General features: G+C 41.6%; 1 protein-coding gene across 1 annotated transcript in view; it reads left to right on the top strand.

The window, feature by feature from the left end:
• LOC310777880 (cholecystokinin receptor-like) overlaps nt 1-15369 on the top strand; it is a gene marked incomplete at both ends in the record, with an annotated part of 55967 nt that overhangs the window by 210 nt on the left and 40388 nt on the right. Inside the window, 2 exons of the mRNA XM_083638227.1 lie at nt 1525-1653; nt 11008-11149. Coding sequence (XP_083494353.1) covers nt 1525-1653; nt 11008-11149 — 271 coding nt within the window. The remainder of the gene's footprint in view (nt 1-1524; nt 1654-11007; nt 11150-15369) is intronic.

The raw sequence follows: 15369 nt of genomic DNA, 5'->3' as shown, positions 1-15369 counted from the left end.
TGATGTACAAAGATAAACACGAGGTTGAGATAAGTGTTACGCTTTCCATTGGTCAATGTGATGCTTCAGTGAAGGAATGGCTGCAGATATTGGATTTAGTAAGACTTTGTTGGCCAACCTTGAAATCCCTTCCCTTCTTTCTCTCACTCTTCGGCCTAACAAACACGCGCACGCACGCACGCACGCACGCACGCACACACACACACACACACACACACACACACACACACACACACACACACACACACACACACACACACACACACACTCATTTAGAGGCAGATAACCCTAAAGCCAAGGAACTGCAAGTGCTGATAGCTTCGGAAAATAAGTTAATCCTCCATGCTAACTCTATAGTGACAGTTAATGGTTAACGGTGGTACTGCGGACACAGCTGAATGTGGCAAGGACTCTCTTTTAACAAGAATGTCTGAACTTTGAATCCACTGTAAAACATTTCAATAATCCTCTTATGAGACAACTATCAAAAGGACATAAATGATGTGCACACTGGTGTGTGGACATGTGCCTGTGCGTGTAGGCTCTGCCTCATAAGAGTGAGTGGATAAATGTTTTTATGTTGGATTAGTGTTGGATTATGTCTTATTCTGGAATTGTGATCTCCAAAACATGACAAATCTCCATCAGAAGTTGACAATGAAATAAGAGCAGCATTAGAAGCAAATGTAATCTATAAATCTATAATTAGCCTACTTAACTATTCAAATATTTTATCTATACATAAAGTAACCTGCCAAACGAAGAAAGACGAGGGGAAAAAACCTTTACTCAGTGATGTACAAGAGTGCAGTACATACATCATAATATTTTACCAAACACTGAATGTTCTCCTGTACAAAGCAAGCAGAAATCTAATGTAATAAATCACGACATAGAATTGCAATTCACTTGGATGACAATAAACACCTTGCGAATAATTTAAGAACTATAGTGTAAAAATATATTCCATCCATACAAAGATAAAGATACAATAAAGATATAGTTACGAGATTTGTTTCAAAATGAGATATCTCACAAATTAAATTGTTGACATACTTGAAGAATGTCCTGTATATGATCAGTTTAATTGTTAGCAATCTTAAGAAAATTGCATGCTGCCATTTTTCAAGGATGTTTTTAAAATGTGGTCATGAATTTCAGGTAACAACTTGGATCTTAATACAGATATACAGTGTTTTGAAATGGAACTCTTCATTAAAGGTCACTCACCAGCTCCTCTCTGTTCAATCTCCCAGTCCAAAGGAGGAGCTAACCTGTCAAGGCTTAGCTTGTTATCTCCTGTATCTTCAACCTGTCCTACTCCTCTCTCTCTCTCTCTCTCTCTCTCTCTCTCTCTCTCTCTCTCTCTCTCTCTCTCTCTCTCTCTCTCTCTCTCTCTCTCTCTCTCTCTCCCTCCCTCCCCCATCTAATTTCTTCCCTCCCTCTCTGCAGGGACTTTGACAGGCCAAAGGTGGGCCTAAAGGCTGAGTTATTTAACAGTGTCTCGTGTCAGCACTGTCTCAGGAGAACACAGCGCTCTCCAATCTGTCTCAGGAGAACACAGCGCTGTCCAATCTGTCTCAGGAGAACACAGCGCTGTCCAATCTGTCTCAGGAGAACACAGCGCTGTCCAATCTGTCTCAGGAGAACACAGTTGGTGTGGGACAAGGCAGCCACCAACAAATCAGTCATCTCTGCATCAATGTCACTGCCACACAGGGAAAAGCCACCCTGAAATGGAATTTGTGTCAGTCTTAGTGCTACGATCTCAAACATTTCACTCAGTCTGGATCTGTGTCAGTCTTAGTGCTCTGATCTCAAACATTTCAGTCAGTCTGGATCTGTGTCAGTCTTAGTGCTCTGATCTCAAACATTTCAGTCAGTCTGGATCTGTGTCAGTCTTAGTGCTCTGATCTCAAACATTTCAGTCAGTCTGGATTTGTGTCAGTCTTAGTGCTCTGATCTCAAACATTTCAGTCAGTCTGGATTTGTGTCAGTCTTAGTGCTACGATCTCAAACATTTCAGTCAGTCTGGATTTGTGTCAGTCTTAGTGCTCTGATCTCAAACATTTCAGTCAGTCTGGATTTGTGTCAGTTTTAGGGCTACGATCTCAAACATTTCAGTCAGTCTTGATTTGTGGAAGGAAAATGGAGTTCTGCTCCCAAAATATATAGATTTGTTAATGCAGGTGTTTCGAGTGCAGTGCTCTTCATCAGACTACATGAACTGATAGTCAGGTGGCTTAGTGAAATTACCGTTACCGGGTGGATAAAAGCACCAAATTTTGCATGAGGCTTCCTGAGGGTCTATTATACAATTTTAGAGTAGGAGCCCTGAGAAAATGGCCATGTAAAATATGAAATCGCAACACCATCAATATCAATAAAATAAGTGAAAAACGACTGCTATATTCAAGTCCCTAGGCATAATCAAATTTCAGATTATTTCCAAAATTGCTAATTTTGATATACATGTATCCTATATCTGCTTAGACATGATTAAAGTGTAAATTAATATGCATCATAAGGTAGAAAAAAGGTTTTACCTGGGCAGATATCTATTTGGTACAGTGGCACTTGCAAAGTGGTGAGCAGTCTAAAGTGGCTTTGCCACATTTGCAGTGTGAACAGTCCCCTTTACAAGAGCATTTGATCAGCTCTCTGCATGCTCTGGAGACCTCTGGGATTGTTGACCAAACTGGCACCCACGACCCCAATTCCTCCTTGGTCCATCCATAGTCCTGTGGGGAAGGAAGCACTTGCTGTGTTTGTGTGCTGGTCGCCCAGATGCCTGCTTGATACACTGCCCGTTGAATATGTTGAAGTAGCGCATCCTGGGTGGGTGGCAGTTTCTCCATTGCCCGATTCTCATGACAGAAGAGTTATTTTCTTCTGGTTGATGGAGGTCAAAGGACTGGATTTGTCATACAGGATAACAGTAAATCTCTCGAACTGCTGGAAGGGACGTTTGGCCAGACTAACAAATATTTCTGTTGCATCACAATAGGCCTGCCAGGCCCGCCAAGCTGACTTCTTACCCTTACCATTGAAGGCAGATGTTGTGTCACAACCTGAATATGCATGGAGATTGCATATTGGAGATATGTGGGAGATCTTGGCTCCCCTAGATTTTCACATATCTTGTTTATGTGGTAAAATCTGTATTTGTGGCCCATGCCAAAAGTGACCCAGATGTCAGTCAAAGGTTGAATCACAACTAAATCATGAAATACGCCTGCAAGGACCACTATGACATCAGTGTCCACAGTACGCACAAGGACACGTTTTGCTCCTTGCTCCAGTGCATGGTGTACATGAACCACAATCCTGGTGTCTGCCTCCTCATGATTGCAACTTTTCATGGTGCTACTGGAACCAAAAGATGACACAGCTTGCCCTGATGTGACATATAAAGCTTTGTCTGGTGGCCAGTTGAACTCTTCAATCCTGGATGTCAAAAAGGCAAACAGTTCCTTCTTATTTATTGGGTCATGAAGAAAATCCATCCATTTGCCTGGTAGCTTTGTCTGACCAGACACTTTCCTGCGAACACCTTGTCCTCTCTTTTCACGGGTGGACTCCTTCAAACTGCTTGGGATGCAGTGGTGTATAAAGTACTCGAAAACCATACTTAAAGGAGAATTTCGGTTTTTTACACCACGGTCCTCATTTCCAGCTTAAAATATGATGTTTTCTACCCACAAATACTTTTGGGTTCATTCGGATCGCCACAGAAGATTTGTCGCACCGAGTACACTCCTCAAACACTCAAAACAGGCTAGAACGAGAGCCTGCGGGGCATTCTGCTTACCCTGCGTAAATGACACTTTTTCGGTCACATCGCGGTTCGTTATGGTTGTAAATATAATTATGAGAACATGAAATAGATCTCTAACTAACCGTCCTCTGCTCCCGAGTGCCGACAGCCCACTCCGTTTATGAGTGATGAAGAGCACTGCACTCAAACTGGCTCCTGTCTTATGTGTTTATACATTATCTGTCTACGTGTTTATACATTTATCTGTACGTGTTTATACATTTATCTGTCTACGTGTTTATACATTTATCTGTCTACGTGTTTATACATTATCTGTCTACGTGTTTATGCATGATCTGTCTACGTGTTTATGCATTATCTGTCTACGTGTTTACACATTATCTGTCTACGTGTTTATGCATTATCTGTCTACGTGTTTATGCATAATCTGTCTACGTGTTTATACATTATCTGTCTACGTGTTTATGCATGATCTGTCTACGTGTTTATACATTATCTGTCTACGTGTTTATACATTTATCTGTCTACGTGTTTATACATTTATCTGTCTACGTGTTTATGCATTATCTGTCTACGTGTTTATACATTATCTGTCTACGTGTTTATGCATTATCTGTCTACGTGTTTATACATTTATCTGTCTACGTGTTTATACATTATCTGTCTACGTGTTTATACATTATCTGTCTACGTGTTTATACATTATCTGTCTACGTGTTTATACATTATCTGTCTACGTGTTTATACATTATCTGTCTACGTGTTTATACATGATCTGTCTACGTGTTTATACATTATCTGTCTACGTGTTTATGCATTATCTGTCTACGTGCTTATACATTATCTGTCTACGTGTTTATACATTATCTGTCTACGTGTTTATACATTATCTGTCTACGTGTTTATGCATTATCTGTCTACGTGTTTATACATTATCTGTCTACGTGTTTATGCATTATCTGTGTATGTGCTTATACATTATCTGTCTACGTGTTTATACATTATCTGTCTACGTGTTCATGCATTATCTGTCTATGTGTTTATACATTGTCTGTCTATGTGTTTATACATTATCGGTCTATGTCTTTATGCATTATCTGTCTACGTGTTTATACATTATCTGTCTACATGTTTATGCATTTATCTGTCTATGTGTTTATACATTATCTGTCTATGTGTTTATACATTGTCTGTCTATGTGTTTATACATTATCTGTCTACGTGTTTATACATTATCTGTCTACTTGTTTATGCATTATCTGTCTACTTGTTTATGCATTATCTGTATACATGTTTATACATTACCTGTCTACGCGTTTATACATTATCTGTCTACGTGTTTATACATTTATCTGTCTACGTGTAACGTGTTTATACATTATCTGTCTACGTGTAACGTGTTTATACATTATCTGTCTACGTGTTTATACATGGTCTGTCTACGTGTTCATACATTTATCTGTCTACGTGTTTATACATTTACAGTATCTGTCTACGTGTTTATACATTTATCTGTCTACGTGTTTATACATTTATCTGTCTATGTGTTTATACATTTATCTGTCTACGTGTTTATACATTTATCTGTCTACGTGTTTATACATTACCTGTCTACGTGTTTATACATTATCTGTCTACGTGTTTATACATTTATCTGTCTACGTGTTTATGCATTATCTGTCTACGTGTTTATACATTACCTGTCTACGTGTTTATACATTATCTGTCTACGTGTTTATACATTATCTGTCTACGTGTTTATACATTTATCTGTCTACGTGTAACGTGTTTATACATTATCTGTCTACGTGTAACGTGTTTATACATTATCTGTCTACGTGTTTATACATGGTCTGTCTACGTGTTCATACATTTATCTGTCTACGTGTTTATACATTTACAGTATCTGTCTACGTGTTTATACATTTATCTGTCTACGTGTTTATACATTTATCTGTCTACGTGTTTATACATTTATCTGTCTACGTGTTTATACATTACCTGTCTACGTGTTTATACATTACCTGTCTACGTGTTTATACATTATCTGTCTACGTGTTTATACATTTATCTGTCTACGTGTTTATACATTTATATGTCTACGTGTAACGTGTTCATACATTATCTGTCTACGTGTTTATACATTATCTGTCTACTTGTTTATACATTATCTGTCTACATGTTTATACATTTATCTGTCTACGTGTTTATACATTTATCTGGGGTGCATCTTTCACTTTTTCTTTTCATTTCAAAATCTTATTTGAGGATAAAGCCCTTGAGATGCACCATCTCAGACTCAGTTTGTTCCATGTGTTGTATCTGTTGAAGATTAGGATGTGTGTGTTTAGACTCTGTCTTAATTTGTGAGCATGATTAAGGCTGGGAACAAGAGAGCTAAGACTTCATTGTCAAGAGACAAATCTAAGTTACTCCACTCACAATGGAAAAACTGATTTTGGACACAGTGACAGTATCCAAGATCATTTTACTTTGAATATACACACCATCTGGATTTGTTTAAGCTTATTGATATAGACGGTTTTAACTTGACAACAAAAACATTCTAAATTGAACCCCCGCTCACTTCCTGTTGCAGTGTTTGCTATGGACATAAACGAAAAAAAAACATTCAAGTGCAGGACTGACCATTCCGTGAAAACCGTCTATAAAATCCCAAGCAAACATTACATGAGTAATATGAGTTTGAGGATTCAGTCTCCATTTCATTATCAAAGGAGCAGCTACAAGATTTGTTCCTTGATAAGATAACAGGTCAAAGCCTTGGTTATTTGATTTCTTCGTGTGTGTGTGTGTGTGTGTGTGTGTGTGTGTGTGTGTGTGTGTGTGTGTGTGTGTGCGTGCGTGCGTGCGTGCGTGCGTGTGTGTGTGTGTTAAGATAGTATAGGAACAATATTCTTCTTGAGTGAATTCTGTTTTAGGGTGGATTTCTACTTTCAGGACAACATCCACACAGGGTTCAAACAGAGCAGAGGCTAGCTCCCTAAGACCTCCATGCTTTATGGCTGCTGTGTTCCCTATCTGTGGGAGAGTTCTTTAGTTAGATAAGGTTTATCTTCATACTCTAGTTGTAAGAAAAGGGCAGAGTTGACCAAGTAAACCAAAGCCAAACAAACAAAAACTGTAAAAGGTAATGATTGATTCATTATTGTGCTGAACTCATGTATTGTTTGTAGACGAGGCCAATTCCTGGCAGAGTCGAGTCCTCCTTAATTATTCTAGTCTATCAGGATTTGGACATTATCTTCCCTTTCTGATGGTGCCTGCACACACACACAGTCTGACTTAAGAGACTAACAGCAAGTGTAAACGATTGTGTTTACACTTCCTGTGACTCATAAACCTAGTCTGACTCATATGTGAGTCAAACTAGGTTTGACCAGGTGAGTCAGACTAGTTTGAGCAGGTAAAACAGCCTGCATTTTGAACAGGAAGTCATGACACAACGGGTCAGGTGGGCAGGGCTACATAAGGTGAATACTACAGTGATTTCAAATTTCGAGAGCACATAAAGGATGATGACGTTGCGTGATTCAAGCAAATCATTATGTATGTGACCTGAGGTGCAGTTTGTTTAGCTTAGATTACCTAATAACTTGTGGATCTTATTGTGTGTGTGTGTGTGTGTGTGTGTGTGTGTGTGTGTGTGTGTGTGTGTGTGTGTGTGTGAGAGAGAGAGAGAGCATGAGTGTGTGTATATCCATGACGTGTACATCTGTGCAGTGTGTGTGTGTGTGTGTGTGTGTGTGTGTGTGTGTGTGTGTGTGTGTGTGTGTGTGTGTGTGTGTGTGTGTGTGTGTGTGTGTGTGTGTGTGAGTGAGTGTGTGTGTGTGTGTGTGTGGGCGGGGGGGGGGGTGGACAAACATGCATAGTGGATTCACGCAACACTTAAGAGAAAGACCTGAGAGTCTGGAAGGCTGATGATTGAAGAATTGGCAGAATCTGCGCAGACTTGGTGTGGCACTGCTGACACTCATGTTTGTACAGCTATCATTCATTGACATAATGCATTCCCTAGCCCCAATACACCTAACCCTAACCCTAGCCTAAACCCAATTGTAACGTAACCCTAAGATAGCTACACGCATGCACACACACACACACACACACACACACACACACACACACACACACACACACACACACACACACACACTCACTCACTCACTCACTCACTCACTCACTCTCTCTCTCTCTCTCTCTCTCTCTCTCTCTCTCTCTCTCTCTCACACACACACACACACACACACACACTCTCTCGCTCTCTGTCTGTCTCTCACACACACACAAGCCTCCAGCCACACTCACTATAAGCCTTGTGCCTGTTTGAACAATCGATCCCGGGGTACAGGAGCCACAGCCAGAGGGGAGTGTGTGGAAGGAGACAGAGATCCTCTTCTGCTCAACTTAACACTGATGCATTTCACCATCCATTACCCTCAGTCATCACCTTTCCATGTGTTTGCCGGAGAGAAGGCTGTAGTTCAGTGACGCGATGGCTACCTGAGCCAATGAAACCACCTATATGACAAAAACAACACAACACATGTGGTGTCTAATGGCAACAGCCTACACACAGCTAGCAGAGGATAGAGACATGAGCGCTAAGTGCCAGATCAGAAGTGATTCTATCTTGTCTTCATCAGCCCTGGAGCAACAGTAATCAACACGTCATCCAGGTTGTGATTAGGTCCTTATTCTCCACTCAGCAGGCAGCACTAGCCAATCTCTCTTTGTCTTGATTGGCATGCTCAGTCACATGGCTCGTTTAGATGGGGTAATTGGCCCTTCACATCGCCTGTCTTTGCCAGCTGTAATTAGACTGGGGGAAAGATTAGAGGTGGCCCTGTACAATAATGGACATTCATTTTTCTCTCAGGGGTTGCTACACCGGTTTATAATAACAGTTGCACCTGCCCGCACCCACCCATACACACATGTCTTTTTGGCTCAGGTTCTTACTTTTGCACTTTTTTCCCCAGACAAATTGGAAGTTGACAGTGCCCACAGGCCTGCTGCCTACCTACAGTTGAGGGTAAGTTCAATATGAAAATTGGAATCTGAATAAAAGAAGATTATCTGCTATATATTTCTCTTTTTACAGTGTGATCTATGCCTGTGGTATGCCATGTCCACTGTCATGCCTATGCACACTTAAAAACATCTGAGACTGAGACTAAAAGTATAAGCAAGTGTGAGGTTATCATCTATAAGTACAGCACCCAAGGAGACATGGGGGAGAAATACTGGGGGGGAGGGGGAAAACACCATAAATGTCGTTAAATTAAGTCTCTCAAGCCCGACTGTCTCGTCTACATTCTGCGAATGCACCGGTCCATACGCATTTGAAATTTGCGAGAGCCAACCGTCTGTTTTAAGAGACTATATTTAAACATCAGTCATTTGGCTAATTGCTATGATTAGCCTACTCAGTGTGATTGGTGTAGGTATAGGAGCAACTGGGCGTGAAATGTGGGAGGCGCTACCCCAAAACCTGCCTCATCAACAGGCAGCTCTGCATTCAGCATTACTTACTCCTTCCAGAGGAAATCTACTCACACACCACCTGAGGGCGTACTCACCACAGTGTATGTCAATAACTACAGGCATTACAACTTTACCAGGTCTGGAGACACTGATGCGCTCCCCACCGACCGCACTGCAGGGGCGTCAGTTCAAAGGCATCTCTTTACAAGTGGAGTTGGAGTAGGCTACTGATGCTGCCATGTTTTGCTTTCAAAATAGGATTCATGGTAGGCGAATTGACTCCCCATTAATGATAAAAACTATGGTATGGTATGCTGTTTATTCTTAATCCCCGAGGGGAAACATGGTTTGCCACCAGAGCGAGTACAGATACACAAACAAGAAACAGTAACATACAGCACAATCACAATAACACAGTAGAAAGAGAGAGAGCCTACAAGATCAAATTTGGACTGGATAGGATAATTATGGCAAATAGTGTTGGGATTGCTGCATTAACACAAGTAGGCTAACTTGTCACGTTGCTTACTTTTCTGTTAAAAGTAGCCTAATGATAGGCTATAGGCTATAATAATATTATGCTATATATAGCCTAATGATAGGCTCTAGGCTATAATAATATTATGCTATACATAGCCTAATTATAGGCTATGCGATTCAGTAGGCTACTCATTCAGTATTCGGGCAGCACTTGTAAATAGCTAGCCTCATAGGCTACTAAAGAACTCAAATAGACTCATAGTTCCTCACTATTTCCCTCACTTGTTTCTCAATTAACTGATCATCTGTAACATTTGATTAGGATTTACTCAAGAACTGACCATCCTCATTAGTTGGCTCTAAATTGTGTGCACTTATTGTAAAGTTTACCCTTGCCTTCACAAATTAGGATGATCTGTGAATGATCAATGAAACCTAGTGTTACATGATTTCCAAAGCTTTATGCTTTGTTGACGCTTTCCACCCAGAGGAAGTAGCCTATGTTTCTGCCATTAGCCTTCTTATAGCCTAACCAGTTTATAATGTGCCACATAGCCTACTGAAATGGGAAGGGAATTGATTAAATGAATGTGGTGGGAATAATTAAATTCAAAACTAATAGAGAACGCAGCAATGACCTATCGGCTATGTTGGTATGACTAGCCTATGGCTATATAATTAATATGCCTATACATGCTGGAAATTACTAACTAGCCTAAGATCACTGTTTTCACCCAACATTGATGAGTAGCCTATTGGCTACCAGACCCAACCTGGACCCAACGCACACGCACGCACGCACGCACACACGCACGCACACACACACACGCACGCACGCACGCACGCACGCACGCACGCACACACACACACACACACACACACACACACACACACACACACACACACATACCGACTCCGACTCCGGTGGGCTGTTAAACCCACTCACTCATGTGGCAAGACAAGCGCGGTGCGGTCCTCTTCCCTCCATGGTGCGCACAAATGTGTGATGCCGCACTGACCAACAACACATAGCTAACTGCTGCGTAAAACAGACTAAAAGGCAAAGAAAAATAGGCTACTGTTGCTTTATTTTATTTTTTGTATGATTCCTCATCCTCGTATAGACCAACTGTGAATGGATGCTTTTTCCAGTTATTTTACCCCTTCAGAGGCACTCATTCATAGAATGTCTGTGTTGAACTTTTTGTAAGATTTTAAACAAAATGGATTTCTATGCGCAGAACGACACGTCTGCGTCCTCGGAGTGCGTCGGAGCGCAGAGTGATGCGCAGAACGGAACCGCTAACGGGAGCTTGGAGCCCGCAAACATCACCTGCGGTAACGCGGCCACGCTCCTCATACCACAGCGTGCGAAGCAGAAAGGTGAGCGGTAATGGGACAGCGATGTGCTGGGTAAACCTCCACGCAGTCAGGCAAACAATTCAAGCTAAATTATATTTTCAGAAAAGTAGGTAAAATAGGCCTATTTTCTTTAAATGACCCTGCATGTGCTCTTAATGACTGCAGCATTAGTCCTAAGATGTTTACTTTGAATTTAGGGTTACTTTTAATTTAGGTAATCTTGTGGATCTTGTGGGCAAATTCTATTCTTTAAATAAAAAGGGTATAAGTTTAAGTGGGTTTACCCTCCACTGCTTGCTTCTGAAAGTCAGAATTTGTTCAGCTTCTATTCATAATAGCCTACAATCTTTTATATTATAAAGGTTAAAATTGACCATTAAAGGAAATTTATGACTTAATATTGCAATCATTAAGTTTGATCAGAAATTATGATGGTTTATTTTATACGAAATATTGTTAACTGACTGGCGAAATGGACCGACTGAATCATTATAGCCTACATTGTTTCAATTTCTGTTCATGACCGGGTATTCTCCTGTAGGGGACAGGGCACAGGGTTACAGACAGAGGGATCACAGAGAATCACAGAAAGTGTCACAGTCAGGAAACAAACAGTCAGGGATCAAGCCCACAAACCACTTTTTCCCCTCTCTTTTTTTGATTATTTTTGGGGCATTTTTACCTTTATTGGATAGGACATATAGCAGATAGAGAGGAAAGGTGGGGAGAGAGAGGGGATGGATTCTAACGTGGGTCGGCCATGCCATTTAGTGGTTCGCACTCTACCAGGTGAGCCACCGGGATGCCACAATGGGGTTTTGGACAGTAGGCTTCCTTGTGGTCTGATTGTGTTGTGCTCTGCTAGGCTATCTCTCACAAATTCACTTAGGCTATTTTTTTTTACAAGCTGCTTTCTGAACAAGATGCCCTGCTGCTACTGTAGTCTAGATTGAAGTGGCTATACTTCAATGCACCAGTCCTCATGCCATCTGTTACTTTATCAATCAACACTTTCTATTTTGGTCCACCGCATGCCTTAATGGTTGATTGCCACTGTCTATGGAGTGTGTGTGTGTGTGTGTGTGTGTGTGTGTGTGTGTGTGTGTGTGTGTGTGTGTGAGAAAGAGAGTGTTTGTGTGTGTGTGTGTGTGTGTGTGTGTGAGAAAGAGAGTGTTTGTGCGTGTGTGTGTGTGTGTGTGTGTGTGTGTGTGTGCGCGTGTGCGTCTGCGTGTGCGTGTGTGTGTGTGTGTGCGTGTGCGTGTGTGTGCGTGTGCGTGTGTGTGCGTGCGTGTGTGTGTGGTCCACACATGTGAAAGAGGGAGCTGATTGACTTCATATATGTGTGTGACTGGAATGACTCAATATTAGGTGAGACAAGTGTGTACCGTAAATTCTGGACTATAAGCCGCGGCTTTTTCCCCGTTTTTTGGCCCTGCGGCTTATATAACGGTGCGGCTTATCTATGGATTTTTTCAGAAAAAAAAAAAAAAATACAAATAAAATCTCTCTTTTTTAGCACTCTTTCTAACTATAAATCCACTTCTGTTTTAATTTCCTCTCTTGCCCTCTTTTCACCACACCGCGGACACTGTGTGCACTGTAAAAATAAACAAAGGTGGTGTTGTGTTATGTTGTTTTGTTGAAATGTTACGGTAATACGGTAAATGGGAGCTTCCTCAAACAGCCAACAATCCCCTCTGTGCGTGAACCCTTACATATGGTAATTACGGTAAGCAAACGGCCACTCGGTGACCTCCAAAATCGATGGATTTTACAGGTTACACAGCTTCATCAGCACATTTTATGTGCATTGCTTTGCTGCTTGTTTTTTCGATTATTTTTTTGTAAAGCACCTTGAATTGCTTTTGTGTATGAAAGACTTGACATTATTGGCGGAAATCAACCGGTTACTCCTACCAGTTCAAAGTTCATCAGCAGCCCGGAATCACAACAAGACGAGCAGTAGAAGCAACTCTCTCTCACTTACCATGGGGAAGGTACGCAGAAATTCACACGACGCAGCTTTCAAGTTGAAAGCAGTCAATCTCGCATTAAAAGAGGGAAATAGAGCAGCAGCGCGTAACCTGGGCATCGACGAGTCAATGGTGAGGCGTTGGAAGGTGCAGCAGGAGGAACTGTCTCAGTGCAAGAAGACCAAAAAGTCCTTCAGAGGTCATAAAAGCAGATGGCCCGAACTTGAAGATTCCCTTGAAGATTGGGTGTTGACCCAGAGAGCAGACGGCCGAGGCGTTTCCACGGTGCAGATCCGACTGAAGGCCAAAACAGTCGCCACCGAAATGAAAATTGAACATTTCATAGGTGGCCCATCTTGGTGCTTCCGATTCATGAGACGAAAGGGACTGTCCGTCCGGGCGAGAACTACTGAACAACTCCCTCCCGACTACCAGGAGAAAATCACAAACTTCGGCGAATTCACACAAAGGAAGATCACGGAATATTATAGGAGTGTGAAAACATCCACAATCACCAACGGGTTCCAAAAGGCTGGACTGCTGCGGGATGAAGAGGATGACGCCGCCACAGCTGGCGCTGAGGGCCGTCAGAGGCTTCAGACACTGGCGCCGGAACAAGGGGGACATGGGGACATTTTGTCCCCCTTAAAATTTGGTCCCCCTAAAAAATTTTTTTTTTTTTTTTTTTTTTTAATCTGAGGGGGCAACTGCCCCTGACGCTTAGAGCCCACTTTACACTGTTTACACAGCCTGTGATGCTTGTTAAAGCCGTGATCATTGTGGGATTATTACACCTGAGACAGACAGACCCAGGGATCAAGTTACAGAGAGCCCACTTTACACTGTTTACACAGCCTGTGACACTTGTTAAAGCCATGATCATTGTGGGATTATTACACCTGAGAGACAGACAGACCTGGACTCTGTACTGCACTCACTGTCATTGGCTGCTGCTATAATCGTATACGGTTATTGTTATTTTATTTTTGTGTTGAGATGACAAGTTTTGCACTGTGTTTCGAAGTGATAATAATAATAATAATAATAAGTTCAGTGTTTCTGCCTGTGTTGCTGTCTGTTGTAGTGTAATTATAAAATTACCTAAAGGGAGAGCAGGTCACCAAGTGAGTGAGAAAAGGAAAAATACTGAATAATTACATTACTACAGTATAATCCTAATGTTAATTTAAAATGAGATATTCATCTAAATATGGCTAAAAATCATCCAAACGTCCATAAAAACGTCAATTTAAAAAAAAAAAAAAAAAAAAAAAAAATTAGAAAAAATAAATAAATAAAATAAATTGTGTCCCCCTTATTGCAAACTCGTTCCGGCGCCACTGGCTTCAGAGGCTGTTCGATGCCGACACCGACAGTGACGAAGAGGAGTTCGTTGGTTTTGAGTGACAATGAAGGAGAGAGGAGAGTGGTTGACGAAGCCACCCTGAACCTGTTCGTTTCCGACACTGAAGATGAGGACTTTGGTGGTTTCAGTACGCAGGAAGAAGAGGAAGACGAGGATTAGTGACTTGACTTCTCTGGTTACAGCCGTTTGCTGCACATATAGCCTATTGTTGTGTGATTTTGTCTGGGGATTAGTGACCTGACTTTTGTTTTGTTTTGTTGAAATGTTAATAAATGGGAGCTTCCCCAAACAGCCATCTCTTTCCCGACAATCCCCTCTGTGTACGAACCCTTACATATGGTAATTAAACATCAAAACGCCCGCGGCTTATAGTCCGGTGCGGCTTATATATGTAAAAAACAGTAAATTTTGCTGCTGCGGCTTATATACCGGTGCGCCTTATGGTCCGGAATTTACGGTATGTAACCGAGTTGAATCAGCGCGGATTCCTCGTGAGTCCCGAGTGGTAGCGAGTGGATTGGTTAAACTCACTCCCCAGGTATAAAGGCATGTTAACCAGCTCCGCCAAGGGAGCTAGCTCTCTTGGTGTTGCGGTTAACATGTTGGACTCCCAAGCCGAGGGTCGGCAATTCGAATCCACCCCTGGACAAGCCCTTAACATGGGTTGCTGCAAGTACCACCTACACAACGCCATTACATGTACAGTAGCCTACTCTCGACCACCACACACACACACACACACACACACACACCTTCTGAATGATTTAATTCTCATTTGCCACTGTTGCCTGTCACCTTTCTTATCGATGATTAGAAATTAAGCACACAGACACAAGTTGGATATTAATTATACGCTGCACAATATCTTTCCACAAGCATGAGCAGGTATGAATAACCAGCTA

Source organism: Poromitra crassiceps (genome assembly GCF_964638095.1).
Source record: "Poromitra crassiceps genome assembly, chromosome: 6".
In the NCBI taxonomy this organism is placed as follows: domain Eukaryota; kingdom Metazoa; phylum Chordata; class Actinopteri; order Beryciformes; family Melamphaidae; genus Poromitra; species Poromitra crassiceps.
Note: the sequence above shows the minus strand (reverse complement) of the source record. Positions and strands in the feature narration are given on the sequence as shown.